We start from the raw sequence: 22,631 nt of genomic DNA, 5'->3' as shown, positions 1-22,631 counted from the left end.
CTGCTTTTTCTTCCTTAAGTTTTCTTATATTAATTTTAAGATTTTAGAATACAGCAGAAGATTAGTTACAATCGTTGAATACTTGTCAAAGTTTTAAAACCTCAGCCTTTTTTAAGTTTTGACCAAATTAACAATACCAATGAGTCTTGATCTCAGGGTAAGCTGTAAAAATTTTGTACTTTCGTTTAGCTCCTTTAATTGTTTAATCTAAACATCAAATTTATAAAGTTAGCGCAAAGAGTAATTAAAAGCTATGCTTTTAAAGTAATGCTTTTTAAAAAAAATGTCCTCAAAACAGATTTTCTCGAAATTCGCAACATAATTACGAAATTTTATATCTTTTTAATCAGGTGTACAGATAAAATGCACTACAGTAACCTCTCGTATTTTTACGCACTCTCGTTTAGTTACGCATTTTATACCTTTAAATAAATAAAAATATTCAATTTCTCAAATTCTTATGGCATGAAACTTCATTCCTACTCAAAAAAGCTATTAATATATCTTTAATACAATGCAAGTTTATCCTTATGTGAGAAAAGGTCAAATTAAAAAAAGTTGTGCAACATAAACATTTTTTTATATTTTTGTTCAAAAGTTTAATCCATTACAGAACCAAATGCATATTTTTGTGAAAGGCTATAGAAACAAATTTTAATATAGACACCACACCGTTTCTTAATTGTAAACAAATGGTTAATTATAAATTGAACTTGCAATGTAGAATAAAATATAAATGTTAAGTATCAAATAAGTCACATATAAATAAAGATAAAATATACTTATTATTAAAATTAGCAAAAATTTTCTACAAGTATTACCATTTTAAATAAATTTAAACCCTTTTTTTTTGATATGTGTATAGTTTTATCTTTTGTTTTCATATTTATAAATATAGTAAACAAATTGTTAAAAGTAAGAAAGTCCACAGTCTGCTTTTAACTAGAAGCAATATCAAAAAACAGCCATTATAGTTAGTATATTAGGTACCTCTCGTATTGTTACGCATTTTTTCTGTAAAATGTGCGTAAATAAGCGAGAGGTTACTGTAATTTGATTATATGCTGTCCACACACTTTGAAAAGTCTTAGAATAAATAACACAAACTACATGTTGTATTAGCTTACTAAAAAATATTTTAACAACAGTAAAAATGCGTGTCAGCGTTCTAAACAAAAGTTTTAATTAGTACAGCTACATTGATGCATCTAAAACTAAAAGCTGTTAGTGTGAGATTCATTAAAATTAAGCAAGTTATTGTTCGAAATTCAATACGTTATTAAAGACTTTTTAATTTATAATCAAAATGGTAATTAGTCACATCAAGGTATTTATATTTTTACTTATAAATGATACATTTAAGATACAGGTTTTCAGTTTTGGAAACAAACTTTTTATCTACATCAAAACCATTTGGAGCCAATGAGTTTCAACCCGCGCACAATTCCCATTCGATCAAGTCCGAGAACCGCTTACCGACCAAGGGTAAGAGGTAACAGTGATAGTACATAAAAAAAGGAAAAAATGGGTGGGAATTGTGCGCGGGTAAGAAATGTGAGTTTACCAGTATCTTATAATATTTATAGTCTCTAAAATTATTTAAGAAAATCAAGTAGTACGCATCAATTGATTATTTAACAGTTGTTACAAAAATATTACACGCGTTAAAAAAGTTACAATTAGCGCCTTTTATTAAAAACATAGAATACATAAATTCCGCTATAAGTTTTTTAAATTAATTACCACCAAGATAAAACAAAAACCTCGCATAAGCAGTGTTAAAAACTAACACAAGTTAGTGCAACATTTTCTAGCTAGCTATCCGATCTGTTATAACGAAAGTAATGCACACACAAAAATACATACGGCGCCTTTTATTAAAAACAGACCGTAAACTAGATACCAAATAAATACGCGTTACAAACAGTACTGCCGAAGAATGCAGAAACAGTACTGCCGAAGAATGCAGGAAATCAGGAGTGGTTGACGGGGTAGTTGTCTCCGTTTTCCTGCAACAACTTGGAAGAACAATTTCTCCGCTTGTTGGCGTGCTCGACGTTGTCGTTTTTTATTTCCTCCCACCTCAGCTTGAACTCCGTTTCGTCGTCGGTGGGTATTTCGTAGCTGCGGTTTGTGAATTACTTGTTTGATTATTAATTTGAAATCTAGTTTTCAAATCAGGTGTATCTGCAATTGTGTGCATGCGTTTTTAATTAGTTTAAAATAGTTATTTTGGAGTGAATTTGATTTATTTATACTTGATATAGTACGAGATAGGCTGTTTTTAAATAGGTTTGTTTTATTTACAATCTATAGCTATTTCGCACGGGAACGGGTCTAAATTGCACGAAGGGACAAAATTACACGAAGACAATTTTACAACAAGGGTCAATTTCCACAAGAGTAAAAAAAAAACTTAAAAAAATATGTACATAAAAAACAGAAAAAAACTAAAAAATAAATTATTAAAAAAAAAAAAAGTTATTGACCGACGGGTAAGGATTAGAGGTAACAGTGATAGTAAAAATAAAAAAAAGCTAATCAAATTTATTATAAAAAAAACATAAATTACTAAAAATAACTATAATATTTAAAAAAATAATAGCTTACCGAGGCAGGGTGCCACTCGTTTTTTAATTTTTTTTTTCCAGGTTTTCCGAATTTCTTCCAGGTTTTTAAAAGTACACATTTTTGGGTCTATTTTTAGTTTTTAGTTAATTTCTATTTAAGAAACTGTGTTAAATAGTATAAAAATATTGAAAAGATAATGTAAAGTTACTTAAAATGTCTTTTTTAATAAAATAATTTTTTGATGATGACAAAAAGTCTTAATTATATGACAGATTTTTCGAGTCAAATCAAAATTTTACAACTTAAAATGTTAAAATTATAAAAAATTCCAGGTTTTTTGATCAAAATTCCGTTTTTTTTTCAAAATTTCTCAAATTCCAGGTTTTTCCAAGTTATTTTAGCCTAAATTGTCAAATTCCAGGTTTTTCCAGGTAAAGTGGCAACCCTGCCGAGGGTAAGGGTTAACAGTAATAGTAAAAAAAAATAAAAATAAAATTAAAAAAAAAAACTAATCCCGTGCAAAAATTTCCCCTCGTGCAAAAGTGTTTTCGTTCAATTTTGTCCCCTCGTGCAATTTTGTACGCTCATGCAAATTTGACAGCTACCCATTTGGCACATAAGTGATTGTTCAGAAAATTAATTTTTTTTACAAATACGAAGCTTTGTACATTTATTGGTAACTTATTAGTTTTTTCAGTTATTTAAAAAAAATCCAAAATACAGTAACCTCTCGCATCTTTACGCATTTTAGAATTCTAAAAAATTCAAAAAATATTTTTTTTTTTTTAATATTGCACAAGTTGGTTTATTTTGTATTAATATACATATATATATATACATATATGACAACTTTATAAATTAATTAAACTTTTTTTTTTTTACTTTAAAATTCTCACAATAGGAGTTTCCTAAATAATATTAGGAACACTTTTCAAAAACTTGAAGTGAATAATTTAAAAAACACAAAGGATGATTTTTAATGAAACTCATTTATTTACATTTTTAGTTTGTACTTTCCATAAGGAGCCATTGTACTCTATGGCTTTAACCTTTATAGCTTTTAAGTCTTAACACCCCTCCTTTTACACCTTTTAATAAATAAAAATTTCCAATTCCTCAAATTCTTATGGCATGAAATTTTACTCCTACTTAAAAAATCCATTAATATATTTTTAATACAATGCAAGACAAGTCTATCCTTATGTGGGCAAAGGTCAAACTAAAAAAAGTTGTAGTAACATAAATAATTTTGATTTTTTATTAAACATTTTCTTATATTTTATAAATTTTTGTTCAAAAGAAGAAATCCATTAGAGCACTAAATGCATATTTTTGTAAAAGGCTATAGAAATAAATTTTAATATAGACACCAACGATTTCTTAATTGTAAACAAATGCTTAATTATAAATTGAACTTGCTAAGTAGAATAGAATATCAATGTTAGGTATCAAATAAGTCACGTATAAATAAAGATAAAATCTACTTATTATTAAAACTATTAAATTTTTTTTGCAAGTATTATTATTTTATATATATTTAAATCTTTTTTTTTTAATATTCATATGCATAGCTTTATCTTTTGTTTTCATATTTATAAATAAAGTAAACAAATTGTTAAAAGTAGGAAAGTCCCCAGTCTGCTTTTAACTAGAAGCAATATCAAAAAAAAACCATTATAGTAAGTATATTTGGTACCTTTCGTATCTTTACGCTTTTTTTTTGTGGACACAATGTGCGTAAATAAGCGTGAGGTTACTGTATATAAATCTATGATAGTAAATTATTGTGGATCTTTAATTTTTTATTGTAGTTTGTAACTAGAGTCTGGGTATGTATAAGTAGTTTGTAAAAAGATAATTAAACATAGTTAAATTAAAATCTGAAGCTTTGATTGGTTACAAATTATTTTTTTAGTAACTCTAATTTGTTGAATAATTTCGACTGAAATAAAAATACATTAAAAGGTTTTGTATCTAGTTACATACTACGAGTTGATAGCATGTTAGAAGATTAATGATATTTGTGAAAGTAAATATATTTACTTTTATTTATTTTTATGGCCTTGAGTTTTTTTTTAACCAAGTTTTTAAAAACAACTAATAGGTTTAAGGCTGCTAAAAGTTTTGTCGGTTGAAAATATTTGAAAAAGCTATTATAGTATTAAAACTATGCATGAATAAGAAATGAACTAACTGAAAAAATTCAAGTACTTAGATTACATGCTCAAGAAAAAAAAAGTTGTAGTAACTGTTAAGCTTTCATTAATTTTTTTATTTTCACAATGGAATTTAAACGTTAATTTTCAAATAAAACAAACAGCTCCAAAAAAAAAACAAACCCAGAGACGTAGTTGAACAGATGCATGGGGGTCATCACGTCGTGCACGTTCAACTTGCCGAAGAACCTGTGCACGTTCTGGCAATCTCTCCACAGCATGTGCATGGCCGATGGGTGGGTTGGCTCCACCGACTGGCTCACATCTATCACGTATATCTGTTGTGAAATATGAGCGATTGATAAGACGTGTTTCATTTAATTTTGATTTGAAGTGCTCTATATTTTACTGGTAAAATTATATGTGTACTATAAAAAACACTCACTACTTTTTACTTATGTTGACGTTTTATGCACCAAGTCCTTCTCACATTAATGTTGGCGCGAAATAAGTATTTATACAAAAAAATAATATGGGGTAATAATTTTTAAGTCGTGTTTGATAAAATTAAAATAATAATTGTATTCTATTTGAATAAGATTTTTTTAAATAAGCACTTAAGAGGTCTTTGACCATACTGAGTCTGCTTTAAAATATCTTGAAAGAATTTAATAAATATAATTTCTCCTCTAGAAGTTGAGATCTTTTTGTTAGTTTTCAAAACGTCAAAACATATAATAATATTTGTATAATTAGTGTATAAAGCAAATTTGACGAAAAACACTGTACCACAATTTAAAAATTTTCTACTGCCTATAACTTTACGTGTAAGAGAAATTATTGGAAACTTTAAAACAAACTTAGATAGAATTGTATTAAACCAGTTGTAAGTAATTAAAACATATAGCAAACTTCCGTACAAATTTAAAACTACTATGTATAATCAAAGCTTCAAAAACAGGAATAAATATTAAATTGCCTACATACGTATGCTGAAGTAAAAAAAAAAAATTATATAACATTTTTCAATATAATCTAAACTCTTTAATTATGCACAAAAAAAACACTGTTTAAAAAAAACTTGAGGGATGAAGCTATATTTTATCTTATTACACAGTTATATTACATTTAATAAAAGTTTGATTATAAACATAAAATATTCACTAACATGAATTAACAGGTATTCGGAAAACTAAAATATAAAACTTTTGAAGTGCAATAAACTAATATACTTTTTCAAAACTCTCGTTGTAAATTATTATAATGGACAAAAATAACAGTTTAAAACAGCTCAACAATAAAATTTAAAAAGTTTATTATAAAAATGTACTACAAATAACGTTTTGTAACCCTTAGCTTTAATTTATTCTTATTTTTTAAATGCTAGTTTTCTTCCAGGTCTTAAATGTAAAGTTTTCTTGTCCTTTTTTATTACAAAAATAAATATAAGTTAAAAAGTGTTATTGAAAATATACTATGATTTTATTTAAAATGTGTTTTATAACATACATAGCTCCAAATTTTACATAATTTTTCATAATGTATTACTTATTTTTTACCTTATTTAAATTCCATTGTTTTGAAATAAAGTTTGTTCAAACTCCAGGCTGTTGCAAAAAGTATAAATTTTTCAGGTTTTTTGACTGATTCCAGACTAAGTTATTGTTTTGTCCAAAACTTACAAAACATCAAAAAAAACTTATTCAAAAATTTTATTTATTCAAGGTATATAAACAAAATACCAAAATATTTTACTTATTTATACTGATACGTATTAACGTTTTACATTAGCAATAGGACATTAATAAAGTTTATCAAACATTTTAAAATCATAAAAAATATTTAATATTTTCTGTCTTTTATCAATGTGTTTAAAACTAAAACTAACAAATAACATTTGAAAGACATCATAAAAGTTTACTGTGTTTAAATTAATATTAGAACAACCAGTTTCAAACAAAATAGTTATAAATAAAAGTAATTTAAGTCTCGCAAGTCGAAGCCTGGACTTACCTTTGACTAGAGAACAACCACACCAAATTACATGACTGTATTTAAAAAATATAAATTATTGAAGATTTTTGGGTAACTTTCTTTATGTATGGTTCAAAAAACTATTTTTAAAGTTAGTACTTTTATGTTATGAAACTCACTTTATTTTGGAACCAGAGCAAATTATATTCACTTAAATCTCCATGAACTAGATTGCACTTTTGAAATAGATCTTTCATTAGGTCGATTGTCTGAATGAAAATTCAACAGGTTTAATTTAAGAACAATTTTTCAATGAGATGCTTGATTTAAAATGTACAAGTATATTTTTGAAATGACGCCTAACAAAGTTAAACATAAGACATTTATACTTTGCGTACTTCAAAATATTTTTTAAGAATTATGTTACATACAATGTTTAACAATAATAAAACATTTATAAACTAATATAAGTTTTATAGTATACACATGAACATTAAAAAATTCCATTTTATCAATAAATAAAAGCTTTATTTTAACAATACAAACTTGTTGGTATGCGACTTGTTGATTTTTAGTTGAAAGTTTAGCTTGCCTCAGCTGAGGAGCAGGTATGGAATTTTTTCCGATGAAACTCATCAGAATCACGTGCTTTTTGACAAGTACCACTTCAGGACAAGGTATGCCGTTTTGATGCATTCTGAATAAAAAATTTACTTAATTGAATATTTTGAACTTAAACCTTGTTTAACTGATTCAAGTTATAATCAAGTTATGTATATAATTAAGCTGTTGATATTTCTTATTAAACAAATTCTCTAAACCAGTGGTTTTCAAGGTAAATTAAATTTGTGATCATTAAAATAAAATTTATAAATTTGGGCACCAAAAGCTGAGAACTCCCAAAATAGTAAGCTATTTTCAAAATTTCATCGTAATTTACAGTGTAAGTTTCAGAGTTCCCCTCAAATAAACCTAAGACTTTTTTTGCTCTTCATCAAAAAATTCCAAAATATCTATTAAAAGTTTCGAAAATTTGCCAGTTTCAAAAAAAATTTTGTGCACCCCGTTAATACCACTGGTCTAAACAACCAAAGTTCAAAAAACTTAGATTAGGTCTAATAATCAAACTAAAAGAAGCATAATGATCTTGAAACGTAGACAACACTGCTTTGTAAAAACTTAATATGTTAACTAAATAAATTGAAAATGTGAAAACCTGATAAGGTTGTGCATTTCTTTCTCTGCCCACTGATGCACGAACTTTCTGTCGTTCATATTTTTAACTCTTTCGCCGAACCTGTAGTCATTTTTGATGTACTCCAATCTGTGTTTGTACTCGGCCAGTGTCGTTTTGTGCACCTGAAATTAATATTGCTAGTTTGACAACTCCCTTAAAAATATTTTTCATTGAATGGTTATAATAAAATAAAACTTCTAGTGCATTAACAGGGTTGCCACTCGTTTTTTTCAAAATCCAGGTTTTAAAAATTACACATTTTTGGTTCTATTTTTAGTTTAAATTTAAGTTTAAGGTAAGAAACTGTCAGGGTTCGTGCGCGAATTTTTTTATATTTAGCCTGACTGAGACCAATTTAGCCTGACATTTATTCAAGGTAAGGAAAATCCCCTTTAGAAGTCATTAAAGTTATTGGGGGGTCTTGATTAGTACTATTGTAGTCTCCGAATTCAAACAGTTTTATCTCAAAAATGTTTTGAGCTTTAAAAATTTGCAAAAAGCAACTCATAGCTTAGTTACAACTCAATAAAATAAGACTAAATTGTGAAAAAGGTGATTGACCCTTCCCCCCTATGCCCTTAACATAAAAAAATTAGTGATAAGTTTTAAAATAAAAGTTATATCTAATCTATTACTAGTGTAAACATTTAAAGTATATCACTAAACACAATTGTTCAATTTAATTAAACACTAAGTAAAAACATTAGAAAATTTATAATAAAACGACGTGCATTGTCGTGTTTTATTAAAATTTAAAATGAAACGCTTACACGAGTATTAAAATAAGTAAGAAAAGTTTATTAACGTATTTTGACTAATACTTAAAACTGATACATAATTATAAATCCTAAACTCTAAATAAATACAGTGATTGTTGATGTCATAACAGATTTAAAAGCTTACACTTAAATAAAAAAAAAACTTGAATATTTAAACTTGAACTTTAAACAAAAAGTAAAATATATGAATTAACTGCTAAAAGTTTTAATCTAAAAAGTATTTGGTATAAAGCCTTAAAATTATAAAATAAAACAGTTTAACCAACTAAGCTCTGAAAAACATAGCTCATGTAAACAAATTCAAACAAACAGCTAAGTTGTTGAACTAAACTGTAATGTTTAAACTGTATTTTTTAATGAATTTTCATAATTATGACGTATATAATCTACTCAAAACAAAATAATGAAGATTCTTAATTTTTTTTTAGAGATTCAACAAATGGTTTTAAGCATTTATTTTTACAAATATTAACTGATTTTGTCTTTAATCATTAAATCTTTATTTAGAAATAAATTCTCATTTCAATTTTGAACTTAAAAAGATTTCTCAATTTTTTTTAATCAAAAATTTTCAAGCATTTGAACTAAGAAAAACTGAGATTCTCAAATTTTTAAATAAAAAACTGATTTAGCCTGACGTTTTTCAACTTTTTTCAAAAAAACTGATTTAGCCTGACGCGCACGAACCCTGAACTGTGTTAAATAGTATAGAAACATTGAAAAGATACTGTAAAGCTACTTTAATTGTGTTTTTATTAAAATAAAAATTTGATAATGACAAATTTTCTTTATCTATAATTTTATATGGTAGACTTTTTGTGTCAAATCAAAATTTTTCTACTTAAAATGTAACATTTTTTTAAATTCCAGGTTTTTTTTTGCCTTAATTGTCAAATTCCAGGTTTTTCCAGGTAAAGTGGCAACTCTGCATTAATAATATTTATTTTTATTATTCTTCTGAATTTTTAGTTTTTGATTTTTTTCAACTTTTCAAACTTATGATTTTTTATTTCTTGACACGATATCAATGACAATACTACAACTTTGTTATATATAAAAAAAATATCATTAACTTTATAAGTTTGCAGCTTAAAATAATATAATATATTTTGAAAAGTTTGCAGCTTAAGGTCATAAACATTCCTAAAAACTGCTTTTCAAAATAACTCATTTAACTTTATTACCATTATATGTTTTAAAGTCCAACTTTTTATTTTTAAATACTTAAAAAAAATTTAGTCAAAAATAATGCTATACACTTTTTATAACTTCTAATTGAAATAAAAATAGTTATAAGTACTATTTGAAATACACTTTCTATAAAGAATTTTAAGCATATTTTTTTTACTATTTTTAAATTAAAGTTATTCAAAATTTAATAATTAAAGAAAAAATATATATATAAGGCATTATAGGTAATAAAACATTTTCTTAATTTACAAGCAAATAAAACATATTACCAGAAAAAATCAAAAAATTAATCATCATAACTTTACAACACTCAAATGATTACAAATTATTAAGTAAAACTATTATCAAAAAATCAAATCATCCCTTATTTTTTAGACCATTGTACTTTTTTTGAATTATATTATCGTTAATTTTAATACTTAAAATAAATGCAGAACAAATTAAATGTTTATAATACTATGATAAAGTTTAAGTTTGTATTTGGCTGTTATCACAACTTAAAAACAGTTTTTTATCACTATACATTTAATATTTTCATTAATATAAAACTTACAAATAAAATTAATAATGATGTGCATTAAGTATTTGAAGTAATAGACAAATAAACAAAGTAAACACAGAACTATTGAACTGATAATATTTTCAGTTGATTGATCATATGATTAATCGTATAAATAATGATCAGTATGTTATCGTAATTTAGAATATATGATCAAAGGCGGTTAGATATTTTCAGTTTAAAACGCAAACATGATGCTTACCACTACATAACATTCATCAGTTTCTACTACCGCACATTTGAATTGTTAACTCCTTCATTTTTATAATCAATATTTCGTTTAAACTTAATATAAGTAAGTTTTAGCTCATTTAGCTGTTCATATTAAATATCAAAGTCACATTTTAGCAACAAATATTTACTTTAGAGAAAAATATATGTTAATTTAATTGCGGATACTAAGTACTTTATCAAAAAGTAGCTTGAAATTATAAATTTAAGTAATTAATATTGGTAACACAATAAAAACTAAAAAAGAACTAAGTCAAAAAAAAAAACATAATGGTAAAATAGGGTAAGAAATTAAACTGGAATTTTTCGAAATGTTCTGATAATTTAATATTAGCAATATGATTAATAATTGTAAAATAAAATTTCAAATTAGCACAAATATCAATTCCACTCATACTTTAATTACAACCTTAAGTTTTAACAGAAAATTCATTACTAAAACATAAGTTATAACAAAAATAAAACTAATATTAAATACCAATCTGGTGAGTAAACGAACTAAACAAAAATTATTCTTCGTCACATTTTCTTGATTTCTACCATACAAATATGCATTAGATGCATCTTATCATTAGATACACCAATCACACTTAAACAACATGCACTTATTTAAACAACTTTTTATCTTAATTAAATATTTTAAGTGAAAAGTTAAAAAATTATTACAGTAATCTTAACAAAAAAAAAAAAAGTGAAAGCTAGTTTCATTTTTCCGGCGCAAAGTTAAACAAACAGAAAACAAACTTTTATAGCAAACTCATCGGGTAAATTCTCAGGCATGATGTGTTCGGAGTTGTCGTTCTTGTTACCCTTGGATATTTGCGCGTTTTCCGCTGTAGACGCCTGCAAGCCGCACCCCTTGTCCGCGTGCAGTATAATGGCTTCCTTACCTGCAAATATGTTTATTTATATATAGTTATATGTTACTAATATTGTTATTATTAAATGTCTATTATTGTTATAAAAACTTATTTTGATATGCAAAAATCTGCGTGTTGCTTAACATATTTTTTTATATTTTAAATATATAACTCATGTAAGAGTATTGTATGTGATTTCTTAAAATAACATACCGTTTAGGTTTTTAGAAAAAAATCAGTTTTAGAGTAAACTAAAGTTATAAAATACCCTTAAAAATCTATCAATCTAAATTTTTTTTAATGTATTTTTATTAGTTATTTTAAAAGTTAAGGAAAAAAAACTTGTTTTAAATAGAAGCTTTTGCAATATTTAATGCTAATAGAAACAAAACAACTTTTCTTAACAGTTTAATTCGTAAACAAAGATTTTAAAAGTTAAAAAAAAAGCTTAAAATTGATTATGCTTCCAAATAAAACTTATATACTGCTGATTTAAGTTAACTTTGTTTAATCAAAACAAATATTTAGCACTTAAAAAGGTAATAAGAAAGTTCAGTTTTATAAATGCAAAAAAAAAAACACTAATAGGTGTAACAAACGGATTTGTTTGCACAATGGAACTTTTAAAAAACAAAAAAATAATACAACCAAATGATACTGTAAGACAACAAACCACAATCAGTTCAAAATAAAACCTTTTATTACAAAACTTTTACTTATGTTAAGATTAAGAGTTTGTTTTTGGCTCAACTCATTGAATTTAAAATACTTTATCAATACTTTGTAAAAACTTATAGGGTTTTAACTATTTTAAATATACTTAAATGTTTTTATTGAAAATTAACTTGAAAAGCTTAGCAAGTGTTAAAATATATATCACAATTTTGTGATACTTCTTACCTGTTAGAATGTAAATATTAAAAAAATGTTCGATGAAAATTTAACAAAAATAGTTATAACAACTAAATGTTTATAAAATACGATTTATAAAAAAAATCTATCACTTAGTAACACAACTTAATATGTGCTCAAGCAAAATATTATTGTTTACTTTAGTTTAAACTCACACAATGACATACCATAACACTTCATATCATTACACAAAATTGTAATATTTTTAGTTTTTAACAATTATATTAAATAAAATAAAGATAAATTTATTAAAGTTTATTAATTAGACAAATCAATTACCTAACAATAATTATGTATTTTCAAGATAGTTTTGACAATTCGGCTGGCAAAATTAACTGTTTTTTACAAGCAGCTACTTTAACACATGATTTAATTTACAAATAAAACAACTTGAGCATAATCAAAGACAACATTTTATTAAATATAACCTTTTTTAATTTTCTTTAAACAGTTTTAAAACAATATTTGAGATATTTTCTATTTTATACAATATGTATAGTTTTTAGTATTTTTGAAAAATAACTCATAAAATTTAAAAAAACAGCTTTAAAAAAAAATTAAAACATCTTTACTTTGGTTTACTTACAAACAACATGCAACAATAATAAATATCTAAGCCCATACTTTCGTGTAAATACTAAAGCTTAAAAGTGTGCATTTGCAGAACTAATATAATTTAAACAAAAAGTAAACTAACAATGAAACCGTAATTTTATTAAATAAATTACTCAACAACATGTAAAATACCATAACAAACAAGATGACTGAAGAAACAAAACTAAAATTTAAACAAAGTTATATACCTTACGTTAACGTAATGACAAATTAAATTAAGTTTTGTTCAAGTTTAATGACCTTAATAGTCAATAACATCACATTAATCTTTTTTTAATAAAACAAATACATTAAAAAACAAGCTTTCGGGACAGGAATTTATTTCAAATGCAACTAAAACTTAAAAGCTAGTAATCACAAAACAAACGAACCGATATTAACAACGCCGTGCCGCTCGCCGATGAAGCCCCTGTCCACGCACCTGTTCAGTATCTTGATCGTTCCTTCGTCCAGCGCGTGCTCCGCCGAAGAGTGGTCCTTCTTATCGCGAACTTTGTATTGCCTGATGATATCGTTATAAGTAAAAAATAAACATGTATGTGACGTTAATACTTTTAAGTTAGATTGAAAAAAAAATGGAATGTTTAAATAAGACAAAGTTTAAAGTTATGGTTTCGAAATTCAAATACGTTTTCAGAATCATGATTGCTAGTTCACGGAAACAAAAACATCCTGAAAATATTATACCTTGGTTGGAATACTTATACGCAAAACTTGAAAATATAGTTATTTGTCTCAATGTGGAATCACTTTTGTTATTAATGTGTTACGTGGTTTTACAGGAAATATTACCAACAATTTTTACAAACTTTGTACTAACTGATGTTTTGTACACTGTATTTTGGCTTGGATTAATTTTATAGCTTATAAATTTTCATATAAATTTTTTACAAAATAATTTGATACAGATTTATAAATAAATTAAAAGTTTGAAAATATATTAAGTAAAATTATTAAAGATCAGTATGATTTAAGTACTTAGATTAAATGAAAAACGGTTATCAAAATAGTGTGTATTTGTTTGTTGGAAAAAACTAAGTATTATATAGAAAAGGACAAAAAATTAAAATCAACACATTAACTTTAATTCAATACAAATAAAAAGATTGATGTTAATTCGTTATATAAAGAGAATGTTTCCACAATTAAATCAAATTATAAAGACTTATATATTTACAGTCACCTCTCGCAATCTACGCACATTGTGTTCACAGCAAAAGTACGTAACTAAATGAGAGGCTTTTTTATGTTTTTGTTGATTTGTAGAGGTGTTTTTGAGTAAGTTTTGTAGTTTTTGAGGATTATAAATGCGTAACTAAACGATAGTGCGTAACCAAACGAGTGCGTAGATTCGCGAGAAGTGACTGTAATTTCAAAAGTTTAAAAAAAGCAAAAAAAAAAAAATTAAAAACATTTGATAACTTATATTCATAAACTAAACATATAAATAGAAACTAATTGAAGACAAAATGAAGAAAATTTATGAAGAAATCTTATTGAAAGTTAAAATATTACAAGAAAAGCTAAGCTAAATGCAAACTAAGTTTATAGAAAAGCAAAACCAATCAGTAATATCAACTACAAAAGAAGTTACAGTATTTTCTAGTTTTATTAATTTTTTATGACTAAGGAAAAATATAAAACGTTTTAGAACTATAAGTACTAATAAACTTATGATAAAAGATTTTTTGTAAACTATCACAATCTTCAGTTTAAAACTTAGTTTTATACACTTAATTGAAAATTTTAGTACTTCAAACTATTTTCATTACAAACTTCAATTTAATAAATTATAAAGTCTATGAATAGCGCATTTTATAACTATTTAAAATATCAGGAATAATAATTACTAACTTTTTCTGGGCCTTATTACAGTCTTTTTTGAGCTTGTTGTAATTTTTGTTGTCAATTCTAAAATCCATTCCAATCAAATCACCAGTGTCTATTCCCAATGGAACAGAATCTTCGAACTTACCTGTGATAAAAAATATTACATGTTTTAAAATCATGCCTAAAAAAAGTAAACTTCATACACTATAAGCCTGTTAACAATCAGTTAAGTTTTGTGAAAATAAAGAAAGGGTACTTAATATCTGAAAATATTTTGAAATCACTATTTATTACTTGTGTTTCGCCTTCCATTTATTTCGGCATCATGTTTTGTGACTATTTTGTTTCCAAACTTCACATAATCTGTAACAATAAATTTACTTTTTAAATTATAATTTCAGAATAAAATATATTACAAAAGCTAATCATTTGTAAGTAAAATCTAAACTTACAAATGCTTGATATAAAAGTCGTAAATGCTTGTTAATAAACTATTAAAATGCTTCTGTGTCCTACTTTACATTAAAAGTTAAATATAGTTAAGTTTATTGCTCAAAAAAAAATTCAGAAGTCAATAACTAAAATAAAAACTGTTATAAAATTTATAGCTATGATGTTGTAGTGCAGAAAAATAAATATATAAAATCATACAGAAAATTCATTTCAATATAATTATTATTTTTAACTTTTGTCTTAAAAAACTTATACAACTTAAATTTATGCTAGAGAAACTTAATATAAAAAAGCAAAGTAAATTTGGGTTATAAGTTGCATTAATTTTATTTCTTATTGAAAATTACCTCTTCCCTTAAAATCCAGCATATTTTCGCTGGGGTCTTCATTTTTGGTATCAGTTACAAACACAAAATCATCTTCTTCTTCATCGCTTTGATATATCAAACTGTTTGCAACGTTGCTGTATCCTTTGCTGCTCACCATTTGTACCTGTACAAGAAATTTGATTGAATACATGATGCTTTTTTATAACTTAAACATTTCCTTCACTTCTTTAGAAGTTAATAGCTTCCAAAACTGTAATTAACAAATTATAAAATGCTAGAACTACTTTCATATATAATTGTTTTAGTGCACTTGTAACTTTAGACTGAAAAAAGACTAATTTTTATACATTATCAAAATAGAATATACACTTTAGCAATATATTTTGATATCTATAATTCTAGAGTTTTTTTTTATTTCTACCAATACATAAGATATTAAAAACAATGTTACAAACCTGTGTTTTCTATACCTAAACTCTTATAAAAATCAGTAAAAAATTATGTTAATTTTTGACAAACTTTGCAATTTCTTTCAAAACTTTCAGACAGTCTGTGGTTTTCATTTTTGTATTTTGCAAGTTCTTCTTCTTGCAGAGCCCTTGCGATCAGCTCATCATTTTTTATTGACTCGTCAAGATCTTCATGTGCTTCAGAGTCTGCTTCTGTTTAAATATTATGAATAGTTTAATGGGCTTAAAATTCATTAAAAAGTAAAGTAAGCTTAATATACATTAGCATTAGTTTTTTTAATTTAAAAATATTGGACTGGTTTCAAATATAAGTTGTTATCTGCATACATCAAAACTTTTTTTTGTTTATTATTTTTAATTTGTTTTCTTTTAATTTCTTCTGACTGAATTTTTTTTAATATTGCAAGGAACATTTCCTGAAAGTTTGAGGTATTTATCTCAAAAAACGTAGGAGAAGATAGATTTTTAGTGAAATAGTCTTTTTTTGCGGTATTAGTTTGCGCCTCCCATAATGAACCTATTGTAGTCTTTTACTTTGACCTGCTATATCTCAAAAACTATTTTGAATTTTTAAAATCAGTAAATAGCATCTTGTAGCTTACTTAAAACTCTATAAAATAAGATCAAATTGTGAAAAAACTGATTTAGCCCTTCCTATGCCCTTAATTCAGCTAAAATTGTATTACTTTTTGTGGATTTATTATAGACTAAATTTAGTTTGTACAAAAACCATAAAAACTAAAAAGTATTTTAAATATTATAAAAATTAAGTTTTTGGTTTTAACTAAAATAATTCCAAATTAAAGCTTGATAGTTTTTGACTATTAATTTTTTGTTAAACTAACTACAAAATCATACTTAAGCTCAGTGGTCTTTACAGTGTGCACCTGTGTACTGTAGACTAGTAAAAAAATGTATAATTTTATTTACCACAGAAAGTCTATTAAGGTAAAAAAATTATTTTAAATGACAATTGTTTAGACAATTTATATTATAAAACAAAAACTTAATATAAATTAACATTTCTTAACATATCATTTATATATAAAGATCCTCAAAACATATAAAAAGTGGTAGTTTTTTTAATTTTTAACTCTTATAATCTATTGTGCCCATAATTTACTTTGCACAGCTTTTAAAAAGATTGAAAACCACTGGTAAGGCCATACGGGTTGAGTAATTTAGGCCATACGGGTTGATCTCATTTTAAAGAAACTTTACTTAGCTATCAGTAGTTTCTATTGGTTTAAAAACTTAAAAAAGTAGCAATTTTACAGATAGTAGCAGCCATGTTACACATGGTAAATTCATAGTAAAACAAAAAATGAAAATAAATTACCTAAGCTGCTAAAAAATATTCTATAAACAAACTGTGATAAAGTATATTATTATTAAAAAAAAATGCTATACTTTTCTACTGTTTAGTAAAACTTATCAAATTTATAAAACTTGAAAAATATATATATTCAAAACAGGGTTGCCAGTCTTTAAACCAAAAATACCAGCTCTAATAAGCAAAAACTATCCTGAGTTATATAAAACTAATTTGAGTAGGCCTGAGTTTACAATGGTTACATGAAAATTCAAACTCTGACAATTCAAACTCTTTAAAAAAAATTTAAGAGACTTTGTGTCAAAAAGTTAGTCTGTTTAAAAAAAATATTTATTTAGGTCTTGTTAATATCTACAAGCCATTTTTTCTTTTTTGCAAAGTTTTAAATATTTTTGAGATGTTTAAAACTTACTAGAATTCACTTCAACTTAAAACTTCTTTTAGCAATAAAAAATTTCAAAACTTGACAAAAAATAAAAAAATGACTTATATATAGACTAGACCTACATGTTCATATTTTATTTTCTTCAAGTATACATATTTTTTTTCAGTTTTGACCCTTTAAATTTTTTTAAAGAATTTAAATAGTTGTGCAAATAATATTGTAATATAATAATAATTTGTATAATAAAATTGACAAAAAAGTTATATAAATCAAAATTCAAAAATGTCACGTACCTATTAAACTTAACTACCAAAAAAATACTAAATTAATAATAAAAGAGTATGTATAAACAAAATTAAAAAAAAATCATTTAAAGTTATAAATTATCTTGTTTAATTTTTTTATAGTTTCAAAACTCTCCTTTTTAAAGCTATAACTCTGAAACAAAAATAAATTTAGAAAACTAATATTTATTATCTGATAGAATATCATAAAATATCCAGCACTAAGCAAAGAAAAAATAAGCTCAAAAAATCTAGGGAAATTGTAGAATTTGCAAAATTTTTGAGGATCTAAGGAATTGTAGTAAAGTGGAAACACTGTTAAAAAATTTAGAAATGACAAATTTTCTTAAAGTTGTTTTACTTATGAATCATCTAAAAACAAAATAATGAGACAGTTAAGAAATACTTCAGTAAAAAGTTTCCTAAGTTCTTTGAAAATTAACAAGATAGACTTCTACAGCCTCAAACATCTTTTTGCTGGTTCTCATAAAATACACACTAATTCAGGGGTTGGCAGGTTAAAAAAAGAACAATTTTATTGTGCTTAAAAATACATATTTTTTACTAATTTTTTAGAACAAAAAAAATTATGTGATAGATTATCTTTTAAAAAGAACACATTAGTTATTTTTATTATTTTTTGAAAACAATATTATATTTAAATATTGGAAAACTTTTTTTAATGTGGCCCATGGGTTACAGTTTGCCAATCTCTGTACTAATTTATACATCGTATTTTATGTTATAACTAATATACCCAAACTTAAAAGTTTTATTCTAATTTTTTTTACTAAAAGAGTAATTTTAACAACTTTTTTTTCAATTGATTTTCTAAAAAAATTCTTAACCCTTCACATATATTTATAATTATAAAACTAGTTAGTATTCATTTATAACCAATATACAATTATTAATACAAGTACCTTAATAAAAAAACAAAAACCTTTTATTTTTTTTTACTGTGATATGGAATCTATTAGTGTTATATTTTCAATAATGACAAATTTAACATTTTTACATAATCTAAGACTAATGACTTATAAGAAAAAAACTAAATTTTAGTTAAGGATTTTTTTTTAAACGTTGGCTCTTATTTGAAAGCCTAGATACAATATAATTTTTAAAGAACAAAAAAATGTCAATTAACTCTTGAGATATAACAGTTTTGTTAAAAACTTCTGATACAACCATATGGAATCAAAAATTTTGAAAAATTTACTAAATATCTTCTAATTTATTTTTAAAGCAATTTAATTCAAATTTTCAGGAAATGTACTTTTCTATATTACAAACAACTAAAAGGAAGCGGATTAAAAAAAAAAATTAAAAAACATTTTTAATTTGTTGAGATTTTATTAAAAACTACTTTTTTAGGGTTGCCACTTGTTTTTGAAAAATTTCTTCATGGATTTTGAAATGACACATTTTTGGGTTTATTTATAGTGAAAAAAAAATTTGAGTTAAATAAATGTCTTAAACTTTAGATGTGGTTTTGAATAAAAAAAATGTTGATGATGACAAAATAATTTTATCTATATGATAGATTTTTGTGTAAAATCAAAATCTTTCTACTTCACATGTGTATAAACAATGAACTTTACCGCACGATCAACAACAACAGCATCCGAGACAATCCTACAACCGGTTTCGTCCTTATTAGGACTCATCAGGCAGGAATAGTTGCAAGAAACCGCTGTTGTGATCTAACCAAGCGGGCTTAAGTACAAAGTACTGAAGCGACCGTTTGTTCACTTCACATGTGAAAATTGTTTCAAACTCCAGATTTTTTAGTGATTTTTCTTCAAAATTTCTCAAATTCCAGGTTTTTCCAGGGTTTGTGACAACCCTGTTTTTTTACAAAAATTAAAAAATGTTTCCTACAAGCTGTTTGAAATTTATTAAAGATTATTTGGAAAAAGTTTTTTATATACCTGTATAAAAACTGATGGGGAAGATAGATTTTTATAGAAAAGTCTATTTTTAGTTCTTTTAGTTTGCGCCTCCAATAAAGAATCTATTGAACGCTCAAACTTTGATAGCTTATATCTCAAAAGTTACTTTTAATTTTAACAAGCTATGAAAAGTAATAAGTAGCTTAACAAACTATGTAAAAAATCAGACTAAATTTGAAAAAAAAAGTATTTTATCCCTCCTATGCCCTTAACTTTTTCAGTGCTTCTATAAAATGGTTTTTAGAATAGTAAAACAAAAATGTGCAACAAAGGAAGTATTAAACTTCATTAATGTAGCTTTTTCTATTAAAAAAAACTAATTTTTAATAAAGAGCTAAACTTAAACTTTGATGATTGAAATACTTTCTCTTATAAGGCCATAGGGGGGGGGGGGGGGGGGGTCCACTTTGTTTTTTACAACTTGATCTTATTTTGTAGAATTTAATCTGAGCTATCAGACACTTTTAACCGCTTAAAAAAACTCAAAGTAACTTTTGAGATATAAGCAATCAAAGAAAGGGCGTTCAATAGGTTCCTTATGGAAGGCAAAAACTAAAAATGCGAAAAAAGACTATTTCACTAAAAATCTATCTCCTCCTTCATTTTTTGAGTAATCTTTCTCAAATTTTTACAGAATGTGTATCATTAAACTTTAAAGAGATCTATTGTAGGAATTTTTCTAATTTTGAGTAAAAAAAAAATTATTGTCAAAAAACTACCCTTTTTTTTAGTTTTTTGTGGATAAAATTTTTATTTTTCAAAATTTCAAAAATTCCAACATTCAGATTCTTCAAAATATTAAAAGGAACAATTCCTGAAAATTTGAAGTCTCTAGGTCAAAAAATGAAGGAGGAGATAGATTTTTAGTGAGTTTTAAAATTTCCGAGAAAATTGACCCCAAAAAATTTGCGGTCTATACTTTTGTATCGGAAACTTTTTACAAAAAATAAAATATCTCAAAAGTTAAATGATATTTTTAAATTCTATAAAAACAGGCTTGTAGTTTGTATTTAAAGCTTTCATATAAAAGCTAAAGTTATTTTTTGTAAAAAAAAAGTCTGACCCCCCCCCCCCCCTATGGCCATAACAAACAACAGCTTGAAATCAATTGAAGTAGATATTTGTCATTTAAAAACTAACTTTTGGTATTGAAACTTTTAAAAGCTTTTATTATTAAGTAAACTTGTTCCTCAGTAAATTGAAAACCTTTACAGAATAAATATACGAGTATTAATTATGATATTTTCAAATAAGTTTTGTTACGTTTTGTATGAAAGGTTTTATTGCAGTTTATAGTCAATATTTAGTGTATGAAAACTGGTCTATTTTAAGCACATGTTAACAAAAGTTTTTGATACTACAAAGATTAATATAAAGTTATAATTTGAAACTTATATTAAAAATTATAAGAAATTTTACCATTAGTAACATTTTTTTTTTAGGTAGAAAATGTTGAATAGAATAATTGAAAAATGTTAAAAATGTATACAATGTGTAGAAATCATAAAATAGGCGTGGACAAGTATAGCAGCTGTTTAAAATGATCAACCAGTCAATTTTTACAAAACTTTTAAACTTGAATATGATAAACTGGGACTTGAGATGGTTATCAAAAAAGGGTCTTAAATACAATTTACAGGAGATTTGAAACTTGTACAAGGTATAGAAAAAGAATTAGTTTTTAGTTGAAGCAAACTGTTAAATTAAGTAATACCAATAATTTATATAAAAGTAAAATGCTTTGGCTTTATACTGACTAAGCTTTTCCACATCTGGCCAATCTACTAAAAATTTTGCCCACCCATGCAATATAAAGTGATGATAATACAAAACATATAACAATGAAAACTTTACCAAATAAAATACTCAAAACTACATAAAACTAGAGCTATCATTAATATGTGAAATTACTATATGATTAAAGACTCAAGTAATGGAAAACATTTAAAAAATGTATAAACTTTAATGTTTAATTTTAAATCATCAACAAACTTAGTAAAATGTTAATTGCAGCAACATCTTCAGTTGATCTTGGCTGAGCAGATATTTCTTTTTCTTGGACTTGAATAGCAAACTCTTCATTCATTATCTCACTGAAATTGGGTGTAATAGTGGCTGCATAGCTAGGGCTTGACCATGGACTCTTTGGAGACCCCCAAGGTTTTCCAGCTTTAACTTTTTGAGGCGTGTTTTTATCAGACATGTTTTATTTAATATTAAATTTAAACTTTATTTTTGGATAAATAACTTATTTCTTAAAACAAACTCAAGCACACACACCATTTTACACACAATGATAAAGTTAAAATCAAACTTTTAGCTTGATTGTCTAAAGTGGCTTTTTCGTCAAACTTAAAATAAGTATACTTTCTTGACAAAAACTAGAAAATAAGTTTTGTATAAGTAAAATAAATTATAGTCAGCTCAGGCTTTGTATGTAAAAAAGTTATCTGTTACTAAAAATTAAGATTGCATTTTTCTAAATTTTTAACTGAGAAAAACATTTTTTT

At 25.2% G+C, this 22,631-nt stretch overlaps 1 protein-coding gene across 1 annotated transcript; it reads right to left on the bottom strand.

Moving 5' to 3' along the window:
- Nucleotides 1-1,488: 1,488 nt before the first annotated feature.
- LOC145829178 (serine/threonine-protein kinase RIO3-like) lies at nucleotides 1,489-22,398 on the bottom strand. Its single transcript, XM_082936901.1, has 12 exons — nucleotides 22,114-22,398; nucleotides 16,217-16,359; nucleotides 15,716-15,860; nucleotides 15,210-15,278; nucleotides 14,940-15,060; nucleotides 13,457-13,587; nucleotides 11,443-11,588; nucleotides 7,918-8,060; nucleotides 7,248-7,398; nucleotides 6,881-6,970; nucleotides 4,911-5,065; nucleotides 1,489-2,124 (listed from the first exon to the last, which is right to left on the bottom strand). Exons 1-12 carry the CDS (start codon nucleotides 22,322-22,324, stop codon nucleotides 1,974-1,976), a joined length of 1,656 nt encoding a protein of 551 aa, XP_082793027.1. The 5' UTR covers nucleotides 22,325-22,398; the 3' UTR covers nucleotides 1,489-1,973.
- Between the last annotated feature and the right edge of the window lie 233 nt (nucleotides 22,399-22,631).

This window comes from Thalia democratica, chromosome 2 (assembly GCF_965202585.1).
Source record: "Thalia democratica chromosome 2, ktThaDemo2.hap1.1, whole genome shotgun sequence".
NCBI classification, from domain to species: domain Eukaryota; kingdom Metazoa; phylum Chordata; class Thaliacea; order Salpida; family Salpidae; genus Thalia; species Thalia democratica.
Note: the sequence above shows the minus strand (reverse complement) of the source record. Positions and strands in the feature narration are given on the sequence as shown.

Excerpts from the sequence above, each read along its gene's own strand:
- LOC145829178 (XM_082936901.1), bottom strand. The coding sequence starts at position 22,324 with ATGTCTGATAAAAACACGCCTCAAAAAGTTAAAGCTGGAAAACCTTGG. Across the intron at positions 7,399-7,917 it reads GAAATGCACAACCTTATCAG|AATGCATCAAAACGGCATAC; the intron begins GTTTTCACATTT and ends TTTTTTATTCAG. Across the intron at positions 5,066-6,880 it reads TGCTCTGGTTCCAAAATAAA|ATATACGTGATAGATGTGAG; the intron begins GTGAGTTTCATA and ends ATTTCACAACAG.